Source organism: Ostrea edulis, chromosome 4, assembly GCF_947568905.1.
Source record: "Ostrea edulis chromosome 4, xbOstEdul1.1, whole genome shotgun sequence".
NCBI lineage: Eukaryota > Metazoa > Mollusca > Bivalvia > Ostreida > Ostreidae > Ostrea > Ostrea edulis.
This window is the reverse complement of record NC_079167.1, coordinates 93,419,835-93,441,641: the sequence shown is the minus strand read 5'-3', so window position 1 is coordinate 93,441,641 and position 21,807 is coordinate 93,419,835. Positions and strand designations below refer to the sequence as shown.

General features: G+C 34.9%; 1 protein-coding gene across 8 annotated transcripts in view; it reads left to right on the top strand.

Moving 5' to 3' along the window:
• The window catches only part of LOC125668783 (calcium-activated potassium channel subunit alpha-1-like), an 89,270-nt gene that overhangs the window by 57,451 nt on the left and 10,012 nt on the right, over positions 1 to 21,807 (top strand). The window contains exons 14-28 of one of the 8 annotated variants that reach the window (XM_056164367.1): positions 1,395 to 1,507; positions 3,590 to 3,748; positions 5,051 to 5,127; positions 6,249 to 6,284; positions 6,783 to 6,800; positions 7,497 to 7,565; positions 8,600 to 8,690; positions 9,637 to 9,717; positions 10,662 to 10,700; positions 15,320 to 15,470; positions 17,417 to 17,452; positions 17,739 to 17,774; positions 19,111 to 19,335; positions 20,452 to 20,653; positions 21,235 to 21,330. In XM_056164367.1, the coding sequence (XP_056020342.1) occupies positions 1,395 to 1,507; positions 3,590 to 3,748; positions 5,051 to 5,127; positions 6,249 to 6,284; positions 6,783 to 6,800; positions 7,497 to 7,565; positions 8,600 to 8,690; positions 9,637 to 9,717; positions 10,662 to 10,700; positions 15,320 to 15,470; positions 17,417 to 17,452; positions 17,739 to 17,774; positions 19,111 to 19,335; positions 20,452 to 20,653; positions 21,235 to 21,330 (1,429 nt within the window). The remainder of the gene's footprint in view (positions 1 to 1,394; positions 1,508 to 3,589; positions 3,749 to 5,050; positions 5,128 to 6,248; positions 6,285 to 6,782; positions 6,801 to 7,496; positions 7,566 to 8,599; positions 8,691 to 9,636; positions 9,718 to 10,661; positions 10,701 to 15,319; positions 15,471 to 17,416; positions 17,453 to 17,738; positions 17,775 to 19,110; positions 19,336 to 20,451; positions 20,654 to 21,234; positions 21,331 to 21,807) is intronic. The other 7 variants (XM_056164368.1, XM_056164369.1, XM_056164370.1 and 4 more) reach the window with 7 other exon arrangements.

Below are 21,807 nucleotides of genomic sequence, written 5' to 3'. Positions count from 1 at the left end.
GATCATTTCACACAATCTAATTACAGTTAGATGTTACATGTACTGGCTGGTATACATACCATTAAGTATGTGAGTGGATCTAACATTTAATTTTAATGAGATGAAATTCACATTGATTTGACAGTAAGAATGAGTGTTTCACCAAGTTTGTAAAAGTACAATTTGATAACTGGTAATTAGATTAGACATTTATTGATTATAATGTGGATGCTGACTGAATTCTCTATGTTAGAAATTCTAGACAGCCTTGCTGTTTACAAAATAAAAACACATCAACAAATGTTCTGTGACTTTTTTAAAAGTCTCTCTTTGCATGGATATAATGGCTGCAATTCATTTAGCATTGACCTTTTATTGTTTTAATTGCCATACATTCATCAACTTTGACCTATATATTTTTATACATATTTAGAAATATTGAACAACTGATAAAAGTGACCATGAATTATTGCCAAATTTTAGAGGCCAGTCTTGTGTACTCTTATTATTAATGGTCATTCTTGTATGCTCTTTCAATGGTCATGCATTCTCAAATGATACATGTATAAGTATAGGTTATGCAATCTGATACAATCTTCGATACATGTATAATATTGTAGCTTTATCTATGGGACACGACACACTTGACCTTTTCGTATTATTTATGTTCTGCATTGTTTGATTACTTTGTTAATTTCCTTTGATGCTTATATTTTGTACACTTATGTTTTTAGTGTTTAGACATGGTTCTGTAAATAGCTTGGAATGACGACCATTCGCCTCACAATATAACAGCTGTTGATTTAATGGTATTATGATTTTAGTAATGCATAAATATTTTGCACTTTATCAAAAAAAAGTATATATACTTGGGTTACAAGTTACACATTTTACTTTATTGCAGGTGAACATAGCATTACAACAGAGTTATTCAATGTTTTTATTTTTCACTTTCATGTGCATGCGGTCAAACAGTGATACATGTATCATTATGATAATTAAATTTCTTATAAGATCGAAAATAGCACTGCAGAACAGATACTATATAGTCATTAGGTCTTGGTTATTGAACAATATACATTTCATATACTATATTTCCTGCATGTGTCATAAAAAAATTAATTTATATACCATCTTACAAATTTTTGAACTCATCTAAATACAAAATGAGTGAAATTTACTAATGTTCAGATATCTTATCCACAACATTTTACCTACATGTATACCTAACTGAAGTCCTAGAAGTCCACGAGCATCGGTTCCCGTCAATTTAAATCATTCCACGCGGTACATGTTGGTAATATCTTTCAGATTTTACTACATATCGTTAACATATCATATGTCAAGGTCATCTAAATTTGCACCCAGTGTGTAATGTTGTGAGCAAGACTTTTGAGACTGGATTGTGTTTGCAGGCTACAGACATGCCGCAGTGGCAGTGCGATTACATGAGAGGAACGGCCATGGAGATGTACACCGAATACCTGTCCTCGTCATTCAATGGCATGACATTCCCAGAGGCAGCAGAGTAAGGCTTTACATTCTGTAGAGGTCAATTTTCTCCTATGGTGTTAAAAATAAGAAATGCTTAACTTTCTGACTTTGTTGTGATGTTAAAAATGAAGAAATGCTTAACTTTCTGACTTTGTTGTGATGTTAAAAATGAAGAAATGCTTAACTTTCTGACTTCGTTGTGATGTTAAAAATGAAGAAATGCATAACTTTCTGACCTTGCTGTGAAGTTCAATTTTCACTTGAAATATTTGCATTATGCATCACCTTTATTAAGGGAAATTCTATAATTGTAATCGATTTCATTAAAGTAATTTACATATAGACTGTCAGGTTGGGCCAGAAATGATTTATTGAAATTGTACTATAATTTTTTTGCCAAAACATGCTTAAATCTTAAACTTTAACGTTGCACGTTTCACTCTATATATGTCAGTACTGAAGTCAAAAAGGTTGATTGTTACTTAGCAACCACCAATAATTCAATTATCCAAAAAATTAGATAACTTGAATATTAGTAATTGGGAAATTTACACATTCAGTGTGGATTTCCTATATTTGGAGTCTTAATTTTGTACGAATGGCCTCAGTAGATTTCAGAGGAAAAACTGTATACTTATTTGACTTTTGACCCGATACACCTCTGTAACATCAAGGCATATCATGACAATCATCTGAAACCTGATCTCACTCAAATTCCAAGCAAATGGATGTGACCAATAGTTAGTCTTAATTAATAGGGTTTATAGACTTTAAATTCCCTGGAAAAGGAATTGGCATGTGATCTGTAGAAAGCTTTAGGGATGAAGTGTTGGTGTGTGAAGTATTTCAGTTGAGTACAGGACTGCCTCTTGAGATGTAAATGAAGTCTAATTAGGCAAGGAACTATGGCACTATAGTCTAATGTGAGATTTGCCACAGTTCATCACAGTGTTTCTTCCTGCTGGATAAAGAAATAGTGCACCAAAAGTTGAATTCTTGACCCCCCCCCCCCCCCTCCCCAACAACAACAAAAAAATAAAAACCTCAATTATGAACTTTTGAAATACCAGCCTAATGTATGATACTATATCTATTCCCATGCTCCAAGATATTTGATACAGATCAAGACATAGGGCTGTCAATAAGGGCTCACGACGGGTGTGACCGGTCAACAGGGGGTGCTTACTCCTCCTTGGCACCTGATCCCACCTCTGGTGTGACTGGTCGACAGGGGATGCTTACTCCTCCTTGGCACCTGATCCCACCTCTGTTATGTCAGTGGTAGCGTACTGCTGACGAAATCTGTATGGTCTTCATGGATGTCGGTCAATATTTTTACTCAAATGCTATCAAACTTTGCATTCAGAAAATGGCCCTTATGGCTTTGATTGACTGAGACAAAATATAGCTTTTGTTTTAAACACAACACCATATTCATGTAAAATCACTAACCCTGACAAAAATATTTCATTTTGTGGTCCTGAACAAGTACAGTGATCAGTGACTAGAAGCCAGCAAGTGCTGGTATTGGTTCTAGTTGACTGACACATTACACAGGAAAAATACAGTGACTGTCAAATAACTAAGCACTGGGGAGACTTAATTTTCCTTCATTATAAATAATTACAACTTTTTGTATGTTTTGATATTCATGGGAAATGAAAAGGTTGTATGAATAAGCAATAATTAATGATAAGCCGATTCATGGAAACCTGATTTCACTGTATCTTTGTGACAGCTGATGCAGAAATTTGTAGCAGACACACTGTTGTTAGGTTTGTAAGGCTACAATACATGTAGATGTAATTCCCTGACTTGGGGCTGAAATGAAAGTTTATTTTTAAAAGCCTAGCTTACCTAACTTGCAGGGTTTTTTTTATACCAGGGTTTATGTAAAATTGTAGCTTCAGGTTGTCCTATTCAGGTCATTGATTAGATCAGCCGCTGCTGTCTGATTCATTATGCAGTAAGCAATTCCTAACTTGAAAACTGGAATTGACTTTTGAAATGAACATAATTGTAAATAATTTAGTAACTCGAGGGATTTGCATCACAAATCAAATGTCAAAAGAAACAGTATTTTGAAACTTACAACTTTGGTGTCATTATATGGCAGGTTGTGTTTCTCCAAACTGAAGTTGTTGCTATTGGCAATTGAAGTCAGACAGGAAGATGGGAGGGAGAGCACTCTGGCCATCAATCCAGGGAGTAAGATAAAAATAGAAAATGCCACTCAAGGATTCTTCATCGCAGAATCAGCTGAGGAGGTCAAGCGGTAAGTACAGGGTGACACTAAATTAAATCAGTTTAGATTTGTAATTACAATTTGCTTGTGATTGAGGGCAAATATTTTTGTCTCAAATGAGCTTTTCTGGTCGCCTTATGTCAGTTATCTGTGTCTGTCCGGAAACTTTTCACATTTTCCTTTTCTCAAGAATCACTGAGCCAATTTCAATCAAACTTGATGTCACCCTCTGACAAGGTTTATCCAATGATACTATAGTTTTTTACGTTGTGAACCTATCTTTGACATTTAAACCACATTTGAAAAACTTGAACAATATATATTTATATAAACATAAATTTTGAAATGTATGTGAGAGGGGATGTAACCTTTCTGACAGTGAGAGGGGGTGTAAGCTTTCTGTGAGAGGGGGTGTAAGCTTTCTGTGAGAGGGGGTGTAAGCTTTCTGAAAGTGATGTGATTTGATTTTGTGACTTTAATTTCAACCCACTTTTTAAAAAAAAGATTTCATTTCCAATGAGGGTAATCATTTTGATAAAATGACAATTTGGCTTTCCAATACTGTTTGGTGACCTTGACCTTGACTTGCACAGTGAAAACTGTTTATTTTGTATTTTGAACTAGATCTGTAAGTGGTTGGTACTGTTATCCAGTGACAGGAATTTGTGATCACAGGCTGTGCTGTCATGGGCTGGCCCTCATGTTTCACAAACATACTTTGTTTTACATTAGGCCATCATCCCTATAATAACAATAATAAATGAAAAAAGTTAAAGCAATATAAAAGTATAAGAAATTATATGAAAAATGGTATACAGTGCAATGCTAGATTTGCCATCAGACAATAGGGATAAAATCAAATGTAAGTTTGGTTAATGGACGGTCATTCCCAACATAGTCATATCCCACAATGAATATACTGAAGAGGACACCCTCGTATCACGAAGAACGACAACTTTCTTTTTAGGTCACATGAGTTTTGTTTTTATCCCTTTTCAATGAGTTCATTAAAATTGGTATTGATTTTTGTAACAATTTTAAAAAGCCTTACCAGGTGTGCCACATTTGACAACATTGACCTTTAATTGACTGACCCAAAATTCAGAATGAAAGTGATTGAAGACTTTTAGCTTTAATATTTGCTCCAAGTGAATGTTACATTGGGTATAGAAGTACTAATTTTCAAGAATATTTAATATTTGTAGTCAATATTGACAGTTTGACATGTATCGGTTTGATTTAATTGTGGTAATTAAATTGATGATACATGTGCTTTTTAATCGTTTTAGTCAATAGTGATCATTTTATCAGTGTGCTTTGTGGTACTTATAGGGCATTTTATTACTGCAAGTCATGTCACGCAGAAGCAACAGATGTACGGGCCATTAAGAAATGTCGTTGTAGACCACGTAAGTTATATCATAGTCGAATGAATGTCACATATATCATCATGGATTTAAGGCCTGAATTCAAATACATGAATGATGCTTACTTTATTTTAATGAGAAAAGGTTTTAAACCAAAAAAAGTTTATGCCTCTATATATGCATTTGAGATATTCCTTTGTAAACATACCCAAATAAATAAATGCAATTTTCAATAAAAGTTTTGAGGGTCAAAGGTTACAGATGCCAGTTTGAAGCATGCACACCAGTCATTGAAATGTGGTGGAAAGTTTCTAGGTCATTACTTATTGTCATGGTGTACGATAGATGAAGCATGTCACATTCTAAAATGGTCTGCTCATCTCAAATGCATATATAAGTAATGAATACCCATTCTAAAATCTCTACTGGACTATGAAGTGGTGAGGCCTGTGATCAGATATACTGAAAAGCCCATGTGGGCTTCACAGGACTTGATCATGTGACCACTGCACTTCATATCTCAGTGGAATATTTTAAACTGGATTTTATTTTTTAAATATTTTAAAAATGTTTAAAATTTCTATATAGAAATAAAATATCTATTTTATATGATAATGTCAGGATAATTTTGGATTTAAATGATAGATATTCATGCTGCAATTAAGCCAAGTTGCAATGAAGTAAATATTGATCGTTATTTTGCTGAATGACAAACATGTAGGCTTCGAAAGTTTGGCCATAAGATAAACCCCCTCACTGTATATCTACCAGAAGCTAAACTCGTGATTTTCAAGGTCATAGTGATCATAGTCAAGGTCATTATTACTAGAATAAAGTGAAAAGTCTCTGGATAAAAATTACAAGACCTTGCATTCATCTGACACCCAGCTAGGACATACACTAGTTTTGGCTGCGCGTTACATGAGGGGTACCCCTTAAGGCTTTTATTTTGGCTAGGTAATTTAGTGATGTCCAGAATATATAGTTGTAACCCACTGAATTCATTGCAACTTGGCTAGTTCATGCAGTTTTGGTGATGTTGATTTGTTTTTTTGGTTGTGTTTTGTGAATACAGAATTTTGATCTTTAATATAGCATGGTGTTTCTTGAATGTTTTATGCATGTCAACTAACTGTTTGACCTGTTTTTGCTTTCACCGCTAGTGGCCCAGTTTAAGAAAGGAGTGACTGCCGTAATAGGTGAATATCTTATTATAATTTAATCTTTCTTTCTATCTGTATTATATCCATACAAGTATTGTCTTGTGGAAATGTTTATTTGGGTTTTTTTTGTGTATGTTTTATTAAGGTGATGCATTGTGGGGATATTTCTTAAACAAAATATTTTATGTAAGTTAATTTGTCAAGAATGTGTGGCACATTGAAAAAAATCCAAAATGTGCACAATATAGACTATGCTTTTGAATTGTTATTTACAGCAAATTCTTAAAAAATATTTGCAGGATTTTTGGCAATTTCTTCCAGATTCATATACATGTACTGTGTTAATTACATGTGCTAGCGAATGCAACAATATTATCCAGGGTTCCATGGTTGGGTGATTATTCATGTAGATATATATGTATATATTCAGATGAATATAGGTGTTTCTCAGTGAGCATGACATTTGCATGTTTCTATATCAAATCAAATTGTATACCTTATATAGAACGTTGAAGATCATGTTTGAATTTTTAGGATTTGGGAACAAACTAGGTGAGAAATCAGAAAGTAATATCAATGCAGTATTGCATGCCCTGGTATAACATTGGCACACAGTCTGAAGTATATAACATATCAGTTATTTTTGTTAACTTCTGATTTTTTTTATTTGGAAAATATGATCACATGACTATAGTTAAAAGCTGACTATAAAGAGGATGACCTTTATTACATTAATACATCAGATTGGTTTATTTGATGACATCCATTCTGTTCAGTTGTTTTGTTTATACTCTTCTTTCAATCCATTTATGAGAGAGATGAAACTTAATGCCTTATTTTTTGAAAATAAATTAAATTTCTTTCAATTTTGGGGGTAGAAAGTAAATTCATTTCTTAAAATCTTGTACATTTTTGATTTATGATGTCATTGAAATTAATTTTTGTTGAGGAGTGTAAGTAATATTTTGCTTTAATTGAAGTTGAATCAAGTGACTTATAATTTTGAACTTACAAAAGCATGCCGTGCATGAGAGGGGTTGCCTAGATTTTTTTTTTTACAGATGACATTTAAAACTTAAGATGCTCTATCCCGATAACAGATTATTCATGTTTTTATCTGATTCTACAAATAAAAGTTAATTTTCCTAAAGCAGAAACTCCCTTGTAATCACACAGTATGTATTTGATGTATTTATACAGACGTACAAATCTCCATATGTTTACTAATTCAATGCATGTTTTAATCAGCTGCTGGCAGGTTTATGCAGTACAATGTAAATCACTCCTGGAAACTAAAAGTTGGTTCGTTCCGTTACTGTGAGTTTAAAACCAAAACCGGATATTTCTTTTAGCTTTATTAACTCAGAGATGGCAGGTGGACAAGTAGCGTAAAAAACTAACTTTGGTATATGGTGCATTTTTCAGTTCTGCTTCTTCGGAGTCAGTCACTCTCTCACCTGACGAATGTACATATTTAGATTACATTGAATATTTTAACATTATGTATTGCCTCCTATAGCTAAACATACTGTAGAGGAAAAGTGAAATATTCTTTTAATACATGTACTTGTATTACTATTCAAATCCTTCTTTTTTTTCAGCTCTATATTGCTTGAAATCTTAAAAATTCACAACACAGAAATTAAAATGCTTCAGGGCTCAATTTAAACCACATTAATTTCCAATATACGAAAATACCTGTTACTTATTATTATACATAGTACATGTATATACACATGTATAAGTAAACTCCCCTCCCCCTCCCACCTCCCAATTCTCCATTATCTCTGGTACTTAACACTGTTAACTATATACTTAGTAATACCCTATACCCTTTTCCCATTTTACTAATTGGACAGTAAAAATATCATTATTTAACGGTGTCTTATGAATGTTTGATGGTGCTGCTTATGGCAGATTGAGGTCTATCGGAAAAGAACCACAAACACTCGATATCAAAGATGGAGTTCATCTGATAATGCTAAAGATTTTGATTGCACTTGTGTGCAGTGAATTGATTTGTGAATTTTGAATTTATATTTTTTGTTTACATTACTGAGCTAGAATGAGAGCAGTTCTTGCTGATAGATGCTTTATAGAAGGTAGTATTCATGTTACTACTAACAACTCGGGGCTTTTAGATGGAATTAATTATATCAGAATACAAGTAGCTCTAATTAATATATATGTATATTGCACTTCGTTTATTTCTTGAGGTCCTCATTAGGAAGTCTTCAATATTGAAGTAAAAATGGAGTACCTCTTTTGAATCTTTTTAAATGATTGATTTTATGTGTGTAAGGAATTTACAGTTTAAAGCTAGTATTGAATTGTTTCCTGTATATTTATAGCTGCCAATCCGTTATTGAACAAGAAAGAACGGCCGGCCTCGGGAATGAAGGACAAGCCAGCAGGAAATGCTGCGGTACCAATGGCTGCTGGGTAATTATACATACTGAATACACTTACTCATTACCTTTCTGTATAAATAGGATGTAGGCATAAATAAATTCATCAAAAACACATCTTTAAAAGTGTATAGAATATCTTGACGTAATAGCATATTGATAACATGTCAAAAGATTTATGGTAAATTTTTGAATTTGATGTTATCAGTTTTCAACTCACCTGGCCAAAGGTGAGTTTAGTAATTATCACTTGATAACATCTGTAAAAAAAAAATTCATTTTAATATTCTTCTCCAGAACTACAGCATATTCAGTCACCATACTTGTTACAAATGTTCTCCAGCTGTCATGCAGAAGTGTCATTACCTTTTGGAACAATTTGAATTTCAAAATGGCAGCCTTGGGTTTTGATTGGTTGAGACAGAATCAAATTCTCTTGAATGTCTGCAATGACAATCACCATACTAGGTGCAAATGTTTATATTTAGTGGTCCAACAGTCTAAGTCAGACAATTCCATATCTCACCATGGCCACCATGGCTTTTGATTGGCTGTTGAAGTAACTTGAGCAATATTAGTGATATAGGATTTTGAGAGCTATCTTTTGATTGGCTGTTGAAATTGGTGATTCAGGCTGTTGAGAGCCTCTGAAGCTTGAATGTAATTGAATTTGCTTATAATTTTTATATTGTTACACAGTGACATATCAGGGTACACAGACTGTGCATGCCTTATTCTTTGAGAGTATTAATTGATATTTACTTAAATCTGCTTTTTTCAAACGACAGACTTATCACAGATCTCTATACATAAAATGATTTCTTCAGAGTAAACGCTGTTTACTGTACGTGATTACGCCAAACCCAAATGAAGTATATTCATGTAATATCAGGAATCTGCCGTTATTGCTTGTGTTTGCAGGTTGCACACCTTTAGAATGACAATATAATTTTTTTCACTTCTGTGTTTTTATTTTCTAGAGAAAAGAGGATATCACTTTCTTTAGGCAAATCTGAGAAACTGTCCAAGCACATGTCTATAAAGGGCCCTCGCCTGGCAATGTAATCTAGGTTTTTGTTTCTCGCATGTGTCTCCCGATTGTTAGAACAAGAAATACGTATTGTGATCGTTGCAGGCATAATACTAATAAATTCACTGGCTTCATTAGCAAATTAATAGCATCCATATAGTGCTACGAAAATAAAATCATGCAAAGAATTAGCATTCTTCATTATGATGTGTGATGACTTACTGACGAGGCTTAACCGTGCATCTGATTATGAAGTGAACATCAAACGTGGCGTTCCATATGCATTGTGACTCAAAGTAGTTGTCTGTGGAGTATTGCATCATTGATTTTAATTAAGCAGCATGTAATTAGAGTCTTACAGTTACCTTCCCATTAAGGTTGTTGTGAGAAGTGTTCACTGTGGTGGTAAAGCCATCGATACATTGAAGCAGTGGCTCGTAATCACTTTTGTAAGTGGATGATTCGAAACTCGTTATTAGCTATTTGGTTTAATTATTTTTAGTTTTGTTTTCTCAAGTAAATTGAAGTTTTAAGTTAATAATAAGAATTTTGATTGTAAATCATGTGTATAGACATGTGGTTCCATTGTGATATAAAAGTTAGCTGGCACATAGTCAATGGACTGAATGACTGCTTTATATAATCATATATGTTAGACTATTAGAAAAGTACTGATGCATGCTAGAAATCATATTTATAGGATTTTTAGTTCGGCAAAATTAAAGCTGTTGGTCAATATTAAGTTTGACTTTACAGAATGAAGGAATTGACATGACTTAGAGATGATATGTATTCACTAAATGTACGATTTTATAGCACCTTTTACGTGTTTCATTATCATAAAAGTAAATATAAGTGCTAGTGGAATGTGTTTGAATCCAGAGATTTGAGTCTGCACTTAATTCCATTTTCTCTTCCAGTTGGTGAATTTGATTGCTTGTTAATTATCTGTGCTTTGTTTGTATTAATCTACAGGGCCATAGCGAACTTGTTGTCTAAATCCAAAGAAAATCAGTAAGATTTGTCACCTTCACTGTGTCTGTGGTTCTGCATGTTAACTATTGTAACTATGGTACAAGCCCCATTGGTACAATTTATTATTTCGGAGACGGAAGGTCTTAGGGGCAGACATACTCTTTGTAGTCAATATGTTTTTTTTTGTTTTTTTTTTAATTTTTTTATAGAAATATGACAAATGAAAGGTAGATTTTTTTAACTATGAATTATAAACTTCCTGTCTGGTCAAGGTCATGGCTGTATGCTAGGTGAAGGTCATATGTAGAATTTAATAGTTCAAAGAAGAATTAGTTATCATCAAGGGCTGAGCCTTCACACATGCTTTAATTTTGAGTACTGGTAGTACTCCAGGATATGCTGAAATACTCCGACTAATCTGCAGTGTTACAAGGACAAGGCCTATATCTGCAGTGTTTTAAGGACAGGGCCTTGATCTGCAGTGTTACAAGGACAAGGCCTTAATCTGCAGTGTTACAAGGACAAGGCCTTAATCTACAGTGTTACAAGGACAAGGCCTTAATCTCTAGCTGTAGTGTTATAAGGACTAGGCCTTGATCTGCAGTGTTACAAGGACAAGGCCTTAATCTGCAGTGTTACAAGGACAAGGCCTATACAGTACACGACACGAGTTTTATGCGTGTTCCACGCAACGCGGTGGAACAAATTTGCCCCAAACACGGTGGACCTTTAAAATTGTCGGCACCTTTGAAGTCCTATTTCTCCGCGCGAGCTAGACATTGAAGTCCACGGAGGATCTCCGTGGATGCCACCGCGCATCTCCGTGGATGTCACCTGTACCTCCGTCGATGCAACCGTGTACCTCCGTGTGATAAAACAAAGAAATAATTTCCGAAATGATTCACCCGAAATGCATGCCCCCACCCCATTACTTATTTAGAAATTAGCTATAAATCATTCAATTCTTGTAATTGTTGTTTAATGATACGTTGGTGTTTTCGGTACATATCCGTATGTAGACTTCCCAGCAGACGTTCAAACCTTTTTATGAAACGCCCAAATTCTCGACATCCTGTATATAAACACCTGTGTTATTCCTACCTCTCGTCGGTACATTGTTTCACGGCACGTGCATGCAGCACAATTTCACCAAATAAAAGAAGGGTCATGAACAACGACAATCACATGCCAGTAATTTCAATTTGATAAACAGCAGTTCAAAGAAATGTGTACCATAAGCAATAGTTTATTTTTACGTACATTTTTCATTGTAATTAGGAATATGTGATTAAGGTCAGCTATATACAAGTACATGTTTACATTGGATATGAATTTCATTGTGTACTCAACTGTGAAGCAATGTGAGCAAAGAATCAAATTTTTATCACCTAAACAAATAAATATTAAAAATATCTTTACTTTTAAACAAACCTTTAGAAAACTCCGTACTTTCATTAAGAAAATAATAAAATAAAATGTGCTCCCCTACCTAGAATACCCATACTTCACATTAATAATAACACAGTTTTTTTAGTTTTTTTTTTCCTAACTTGATAAATACTATTACACGCATGTATTATTTACTAAATGTATATATAACAGCTTTTTGTCTTTATATTTTTGTATACCATTGCATAATGGTGATGAGATCCAATAAATTGAATTGAGTACATGTAGTCTTGAAGTATCACAAAGTAAAGAGTTGACAACGATTGAAATAAAAATGCAGACGTTTTTTTTCGTTTATTCAGTAACTCAATAACTTGCGCGTCTTCTGAATGACAGTAATAAAACAAACGTACTAGGTTTTGGTCAGTTATAACATAATACGGGGGTAAAATTCATCTAATCTCCGCTAGCAATGGGTTTTGAGTCAACTGTGCCTTCGTGGACGAATAATCTCGGCTAACGAAGATGGGAAAAAAAAACCTAGATAGTCCGCTTGCATTAACATGTATTATGAAGGTGCAATCGAAGAATTATCCAGTAAATCCAATGATGTTGCAGTATATATAGCATGTATTTATTTCATTTTTGACTGAGAGGGAGATAGACAGCTAAGCACGTAACGTCGTTTTAGAAAGGGGGGGGGGGGGGGGGGGGGACTCATTCATTAGTCCTAAACCGGACCAGCCAAAAAATTTAACATTGAAAGAAAACAAAATGGGAAATAAAAAAAATATCAGAATGAAAGGGGATGGATAATTAATCAGAAAGAAATTGTACTTTCAAGATTTATACTGAACGTATTAAACTTTCCGTATCTGCGTACATTCATGAATATTATAATCAATGATTACCAATGCTCTCTCTCTCTCTCTCTCTCTCTCTCTCTTTTTCTCTCTCTCTCTCATTATCTAATGCATCTAAAGATTAAATTAAAGATTTTAATAATCGATAGCGTATATGAATAAAAGCAAATAATCGTTAAGTCATTTCTGTTTATATGTATATTATTTTTTTTTTTTTTCATGAACTAGTTGCATTTGACACCGAGGATTTACATCCTTAAATATTGATTACAAGCACGTAGAATCGGAGAGGGTGTACTTTGAAAACTTGAAAGGTTTTCGTAATCGGACAATTTAAGCACCATTTTTGTTGTTATTTTATTGCTTATCAAGAAATTTACACAACTTAACCGGCAACATACCCCTTCTGATACATTGAAAAATATAAGTAATGTTAGCACGGGGCTCTATAAAGTCCAATCTGCAGTTTGGTCATACTTCGTCATTCAATAACTTATTCAAAATAAAAAAAAATGTTTGTCGGGTTAGCGGTACTATGATGTATGACTATAACAATGACCTGTGTATAACTTGTACATTCCTTGCAAATTCGAAGGGGTTTTCGCCTCAGTATCCGTGTATTTGAAATCAACAGAAGTGCTTAGCTTCTTGCGGAAAGTGTGAAATATATTGGGTCGGCGCAAGATACCCGTGATTTTAGACTAGAACTGATATCGCGCCGACCCAATATATTTCACACTTTTCATGAGAAGTCAAAACCCAAACTAGTTAACCGTAATTTAGTTATACTGTGACAAGACCCTAGGAATTTGCATGGTATATACTTATTATACAAAAATCATTGCATTATCCAGACACTCCCGATGAACATTTTTTTTTAATGAAAACCTCTATCAAAGTACATCGAACATAAGTCTCGGTCAAATGTAATTAACTCGGGATTTTAAAAATAAATCATTCGATGGTTTGTATTTTTGCTTCTATTAATTACGTAATAAATTAATTCCAATTTGTTAATCATCGATAATGCTCTAATTTCTATATTGGATCAAGTTATATTTGTCAAGATGCATATCAACACAATGTGATGGAGGTAATTATGTTAAACAGGCGCATTTGTCAGAGAGAGAGAGAGAGAGAGAGAGCACATCGGTAATTATTAAATATCCCTATCACATGTTGTACATGTATGTTTTTCATTTGCTGAATATACTAATTCGCATTCAAAACAGGAATTGCCTGCAAGTACGCATTATTTAAACATAGAATTTAAGAATATTTTAATGAAGAAAGAAGATTAAAAGAAAAAAAATTCAAAACCAGGTTTTCTTAATAACATAATATGTGGTGTTTGGTATCGTTGGAATCGGTTCAATATGCTGAAAAACAATATAAGTATCAGGGGGGAAATTATTGACATTTTTTCTTTTTCTTAAAATTCCACCCTTATCTTGATTATTTGGCCTGCGGCACATTTTCAAATCTCCCGCAAGGCGCCCGTGGCCAGAACAAAGCTCTTATTCGCAAATAACACACACCGTGGAACACGGAGGACACAGTGTATCTCCGTGGATTTTCCACCGTGGTCTTTCCACTGTGGGGTGTATAAAACTTGTGTCGTGTACTGTATCTGCAGTGTTTTAAGGACAAGGCCTTGATCTGCAGTGTTACAAGGACAAGGCCTTAATCTGCAGTGTTACAAGGACAAGGCCTTAATCTGCAGTGTTACAAGGACAAGGCCTTAATCTGCAGTGTTATAAGGCCAAGACTTTCATCTGCAGTGTTTAAGAGGCTTTGGGCATATTGTAGGCTACTCCATGGTATTCCATGATTGTGCACACATTTTCAAAAATGTAACAATTTGTTCACTGTACAGGTGTGTAGTAAAGCGTCTGAATTCCTGAGAGCACATTCACTTCAGTGTAGGTCCATGTGACATGAATGATTGTCTATGTTGTGCAGTGATGCATGTAAATGAGATGTAACTAACTCACCAGTAGTAGACAATTCTAACTGAAGCATGACCTGTTTTTAATTAACTTAATTAAGCCAATTTATTTTATTCTTTATTTACAGTTAGTACAAAGATTTGCACTTTCATTTTTGGAAGTTCATTATTTTTTTCATGAACTTCATACTGGAAATAATTTTTTTTTTTTTTTAAAATGAAATGAAAATATGGTGTAAATTGTTTGTGAGTTGTATTGTACAATTTACAAGTCACAAAGTATTTCACTTTCCAAATATTCACTATTATCTCCTGTATAAGTACAATATAAGTATTTTGAATGACAGAACATTGTATGGTTTTAGAAGACCACACTCTACTTGCAGGTTACACTTCCAGTATTACAGATAGTCAGATTTCAGAGTACGTGTCCTGATATTTTCTCGTACTATTTACAGGCCAACTACCCCTAGCGCTGCAGCCCTCCCTCCGCTACAAGATCCTGTGTCTCTGGACCATAGTGTGGCCCCTGGAGATGAACCTAGGAAATTTGACTCAACAGGAATGTTCCATTGGTGTCCCGCAAGGCCACTTATTGATGCCAGAATGGTTTGTGTTGCGCAATAATACACTACAGTTCTAGTTCTTGACTTTGCTTTATTAATTATTGAATCAGCAGCAATTTGAATGTGCATATTCTGATAAATTAACATTTAGTTGTGTGAGTGGTTTAATGTTTCAAATACAGAGGATTGACATTATAAGGACATTTATAAGGGCATTGCAGATGCAAAAGCCTTATTGTGGCAGGTGAACACCGAGTCTATTTGGCTGTCCATCAACACTTTTCTTCATGAAGTATCTCCTGTAGTTTAAATTTTGACCTGCAGACTTAATTAAGCTTTAATAGTTGCAATAAAGTAAAACTTGGCTAATAGTGAAGGGTGTCCATGCAAGCATCAACTTTTCACTTTTCTTTGCAATTTGACCTTTACCGAGCTTTAGATGATTAATCTTCTGTGATTTTACCTCCACAAATGAAGTTTGTGGGTATACTGTATTAGAATCACCATTATCATCCCATATTATTGTGATGGATGGACATTAGAAGCTTGTGGCACAAGGATCGTTTATGGCCTGCAGATCTTACGACTCTGAGCCAATGTCGTTTAGTCAAGGTCATTGTAACCCATTAATTCTGAATTTGTTGCCCTTGTCATTAATTTGTAGTGGAGAAACATGAGTTCTAAGTTTGCTTGTTGCCAGGTGGTATATCAAGATCTTTGCTCAAGGTCATTTGGCCAAGGTCGGGTTCAATTAGAATCATAGTCTGGTCCATAACAATGTAATGCGGAAAGTGACTTTGGATGAGACCAGCAAGAGATATTATTCCCGTTTGGACAATTTTGTGTTGAAAGACAACTTCTAAAAATGGTTAAAGGGAAAAGAATGAATGTCAAGGTCACAATTTATCATTCATGATTTATTGGAAAGGGTTTTTGGATAACATCCATATCATATACATGCAAATACCGTATACACCTTTTCATTTATTTGATATTTGCATAACTCAGCTAGTGAGTGGATGATATGGTCAAGGGAAGACACATATTGATTTTGAGGACAGGAGATTAAAAGAGATTTTTTTTTGACGTAAGAACTCTCGAGTATTCAATTTTCAACGTGGAAATTTTGAATCTGTGACAAAGGCAGGCAGTCATGCAGATTTTATGATTATGATATCAAAGGTCAGGTCACATTAGCACTTATTGTTGATTGGACTTACAATGGACTTTTAATGACTGTTAGTTTTCTGTTCAAACATGCAATAACATAATTTATTATATAGCTAATAAATAGTATATTATAAAATCTGCGTAAAATCTAGAGAATGTTAGCGTTCAACATCCTGAGAATTTATTGAACGCTAACTTTGCATTGCGTAAATTGTATGCGCCCGAAACATTCTGAGTATGAGCGTTCAATATTGATGTTACCATAACGATGTAAACAAGCCAAAATGGCAGACGACAGTCCTCCGAATCTTGACAGAGCCAGTATTTGATATTTACTTAAGCAAAATGTTTTACTGTACATAAATTATGATGTCCCCATTTACAAAATCAGTTTGCTTCATGCATTTACGGGTTAAATATTGAACAGTTAAGAAATGCATGCTGTTATTGCACACCTTCACCTTATATGCCAATTGATGAATTCTCGTCTATTTTGGAGTAGTTTGAGTGAAAAGGGATATAATTTAACAACTAAATACTTTAGCTATATAATAAAAGGGTTGTTGAACTTATATAGGTGAATATTGGCACTCGTTGGCTGTCAAAATGCACTCGCAAGCTCGTGCATTTTCACAGCCAACTTGTGCCAATATTCACCAAATGAATATAAGTTCAATAACCCTATAATATTAATACACTGCATGTACATACAATTGATTGTCCTGCAGGATTTATATGTATATCAGTGTAAAAATGTATGTCAAATAAGAAAATTACTACTTTGAAGATTCAGAAGAAAATGTTGTATTTCGTCTGTAGCATATCGATGTTGAAAACATAGGGGAAAGAGACACTGTAAGTAACTCACTGTGTGGGCACTGAATTCTCATAGATTTCAGTACAATGATAAAACCTACATTATCTATCTAATATTTAAAGGAAAATCTAAAGCCTTTGTTTTTAAAAAAAAAAAACTACCAGATTTTCACAAGAAAAAATTAATTTGAATTCATCAAAGCTTTCTCTCAAGTTTTCAGTTAAAACTCTAATGGTGAAATTGATTAACAGGAGAGAACCATTCTCTTCTACAGTAAAGATTTCTAAATGTATTTACAAACTTGAAAAAGTATTTCATGTTTAGAAAAGTGATGATGAAATGAAAAGTTGGAAGGCCAAAGTAAGTATAGTGAATAGTGCTCATAGCTTTGGTTGTTTGAGTGTGATTACAGTTCTTGAAATATAACCTGATTTTATTTCATATTTCAGATGAAATATGCTAGTAGTAGTAATTGAATTAAATCAAACTTCTCATGGAAATGACAGCATTAAAGAGGCCATTTGAATGTTAGGTTATTGTGACTTTCTATAAGGGACTTATCATGTATTTGCTTGAAACATCTCGCAGGGTTCACACAGGCCTCAATTTCAGGTTGATGATCATGGAAGTGGTTGAATTTGGAAGAAATATAAAATTTCCTAAGAAAAGTGCATATAATTTTGTCATACATAGAGTAGATTTGGTCATATAAATTCATTTCTTGAAGTGTATATAACTGCATTAGTTTGTTGGTTTTTGAAAGTACATGTACTCTAGGCATTTCCTCCCTTTGAATTGATTTAGAACAGATCACCCACACACTTAAACTCATCCTTCCTGAGATCCACGAGTCAAAGTGTAGTCATCAAGACTATGCAATCATAAATTTTGAGTGTGTGTTAGTTATACAATACAGGGCAACCTAGAAAGTCCTTGAGAAATGCTGAGTCATGTTTGTTAGAGCTGTATGAACCCTGTTTTCAATAATCACACCCTAACACGTACGTTTTATCACTGAAGAACATGCAGAAGTATGCAGAAACTTCCTCTTGTTCGAACTTGCTGTGCATGGTTTTCATATGCTGTGGCCTTGAGAATTTCTTCCTAATATATATCTTATAATTATTATTAGATTATCCTGTCTCAGTATTTGTAGAATATGTAGGCTTGATACATTAAGAAAAACAGTCTGATATATTTTCATAATGTTATTTAGTCAGCAAGAAAACTTTCAATCAATGGGGTATTTTAAAAAAACACCTAGTTTTGTGCTTTAAAATGTACATCTATATCTAGCTTTACTTTTTTTCTTAGATTGAAAGTCAGACACATATTGTTTGAAGGTCAGACACATATTGTTTTTGGTCTGTCTCTTTGTCTGTAATAGCTTTCAAAATTGTGTAAAGTGAAAACTTGGTCTTTAACTATAAACTTAAACTATGAAGTATCCAAAATCCTAATTTCTTGGTAAACTGAAAGCTTAATTGATCCAAAATGAAGATTTCTTATTAATCTGAAAGCTCATGGTCATAGCCATGTGACTGATAGATATCAATATCATAAGATCACATCAAAGTGAAGGTCAGATTTGTGAGAATCAAACATGGCCAAGCTTTGGATGGATAGTGTTTCACAAACACCATCTTGATTAAGACTGAAAGTAATTAATGGCGATGTGTTTCCTTCAATTTTACAGGACAGAGAGAAGGCCTCGGCCACAGTTCTCTGTAACCATGTGGTGGTGTGTCTGTTTGCTGACGCCAATTCCCCCCTGATTGGTCTGAGGAATCTGGTCATGCCGCTCCGTGCCAGCAATTTCCACTACCAGGAGCTGAAACATGTAGTGATAGTGGGCAACATAGAGTACCTGGAACGGGAGTGGAGAACCCTGCAAAACTTCCCCAAAATCACCATTCTGGCTGTACGTATTTAAATCGGGGGAATATGGGACGGTTCTGGCTGTATGTATTTAAATCTGGGGAATATGGGACGGTTCTGGCTGTACGTATTTAAATCGGGGGAATATGGGTCGATTCTGGCTGTACGTAATTATACCCCCCGCAACAAGTGGGGGGGGGGGGGGGGGTATACTGGAATCGGGTTGTCCGTCTGTCTGTCCGTCCGTCTGTAGACGCAATGGTTTCCGGGCTCTAAAGCATTATCCTTTCCACCTACCGTCACCATATCATATATATGGACTACCCATGGGATGAAGATGTTCCCTATCGATTTTGGGGTCAAAAGGTCAAAGGTCAAGCGCACTGGACATTGAAGTAGCAATATGGTTTCCGGGCTCTAAAGCGTTATCCTTTCCACCTACAGTCACCATATCATACATATGGACTACCCATGGGATGAAGATGTTCCCTATGGATTTTGGGGTCAAAAGGTCAAAGGTCACGTGCACTGGACATCAAAGTAGCAATATGGTTTCCATTTAAATTCTTCAACGGCTTTTTTCATCGCATGGAACACCCTTTGGGAGATTGGGGTAAGTGGGGAGTATTCTTAGTGAGCATTGCTCACAGTACCTCTTGTTAAATCTGGGGGAAATGAGTCCAGCCAATATATATATTCACTTGTCTGAGGTGTATATTTGGAAATCACAAAATGTCATTTTTTTTAAAGATCAGCAGTGCTGACCAATTTGCAAGAAGTTTTGTGGACAATAGGTATCATGAAGCAGCAGAAATTGAGAATATTTCAAGACTTAAATTTTTGAAAGGAGGAGGGTTGTCAAACTTATTTTAAAGATTAATTTAATATTTCCTGATTTATGTCATATAGTTATTAAAAATGCTAGGGGGGGGGGGGGGGGGGGGGGGCTCTCTTCTTCCAATGATGCTGATGTGATTGAAAATCCTTGCAAAAATAATGTCTACTAGTATGTTATGATGAAAGTTTTTTAATGCCAAGAATGCAGCTGTTGTTAATTTCCACGTTTACCTGTGATGAGTAATGTTGATAAATTACTTGACCTGTGAATTATCCTAAGAATTTAGCTGTCTTATGAAGCTTTTGTAATGTGCGATTTCAGGGCTCCCCTCTGAACCGAGCTAACCTGCGAGCTGTGAATGTGAACCTCTGTGATATGTGTGTGATTTTGTCTGCCAAAGATAAGAACTTGGATGACCCCCATCTGGTAGACAAGGAGGCCATTTTGTGTTCTCTCAACATCAAGGCCATGACGTTCGACGACAGTATGGGGCTGATACATGCCTCCTCCCAGCCGGCTCCAGGTCAGGAGAATGGTCTCCTTAATTTTGTTCACAGTCAGATATGAAATGTATATGATATTGATAAGGAGGGGTGGGAGGGAGGGACTAATGCATGATAAGGAGGGGTGGGAGGGAGGGACAAATGCAGAGTCCTGACATCACGTCTTGACTCCCACCGTAGAAACCTTAACTTTCAAACTGCATGTTGAAAATCATATCGTGCATTTGTACATACATTAAGTTGTTTGAATTGATTGTAGACTTGATTTTTGGCAATAGATAGTTGATAATCAAATCAGGATTCGCGTTTCGTTTCATTGGATGATCTGCCCATGTCAATTAAGTTGATGAAGGTTTTATACACTGTAATCAGATTCTTCAAAATAATGAACTCTGAACGTGTGGCATATCCTTAATACTCATCACTGCAGTAGCTGTTTCAAATCTAAAGTCTTGGTCCTGTTAGAGCTCACTTGTCTTGGAAACAGTCATCGCTATAACCAAGTTGTCTATTGAATTATATCCACTCATGTTTATTCAATGTGTGAAAAAAAATCATTAAAAGGTGCGGCCGGTTTTCATTGTTCCTGTGTGTATTTCAGGATTTCTGCCTCCCGGATTTTCCCCCATAGGAACTTCTAAAAGATCCAGGAGGGGGTCTGTGTGTGGCTCCAATGTCCCACTCATCACAGAACTAGGTAATGATCAGTCACAGAACGAGGTAATGAACAGTCACAGAACGAGGTAATGAATAGTCACAGAACGAGGTAATGAACAGTCACAGAACTAGGTAATGATCAGTCACAGAACTAGGTAATGAACAGTCACAGAACGAGGTAATCAACAGTCACAGAACGAGGTAATCAACAGTCACAGAACGAGGTAATCAACAGTCACAGAACGAGGTAATCAACAGCTTGACTATACAGTGTTACCTTGGCATATTGCCAGCTTTTGTCCCAGCCTATTTTGGTGTTTATAAAGAGTTTGATCATTTTAGTTCATTAATTTGAAAAAATAAATGTGGTTGATCAATTAATAAATCATTGTCATGTGATGATTGCAACTTTTTTTCTGGAATACAGAAATATGATGTCACACATAAATACACACAAATGTCACATGGTACATGAAATATACAGCAGTTAATAGCAAGCCTCATCGTATTGAGAATT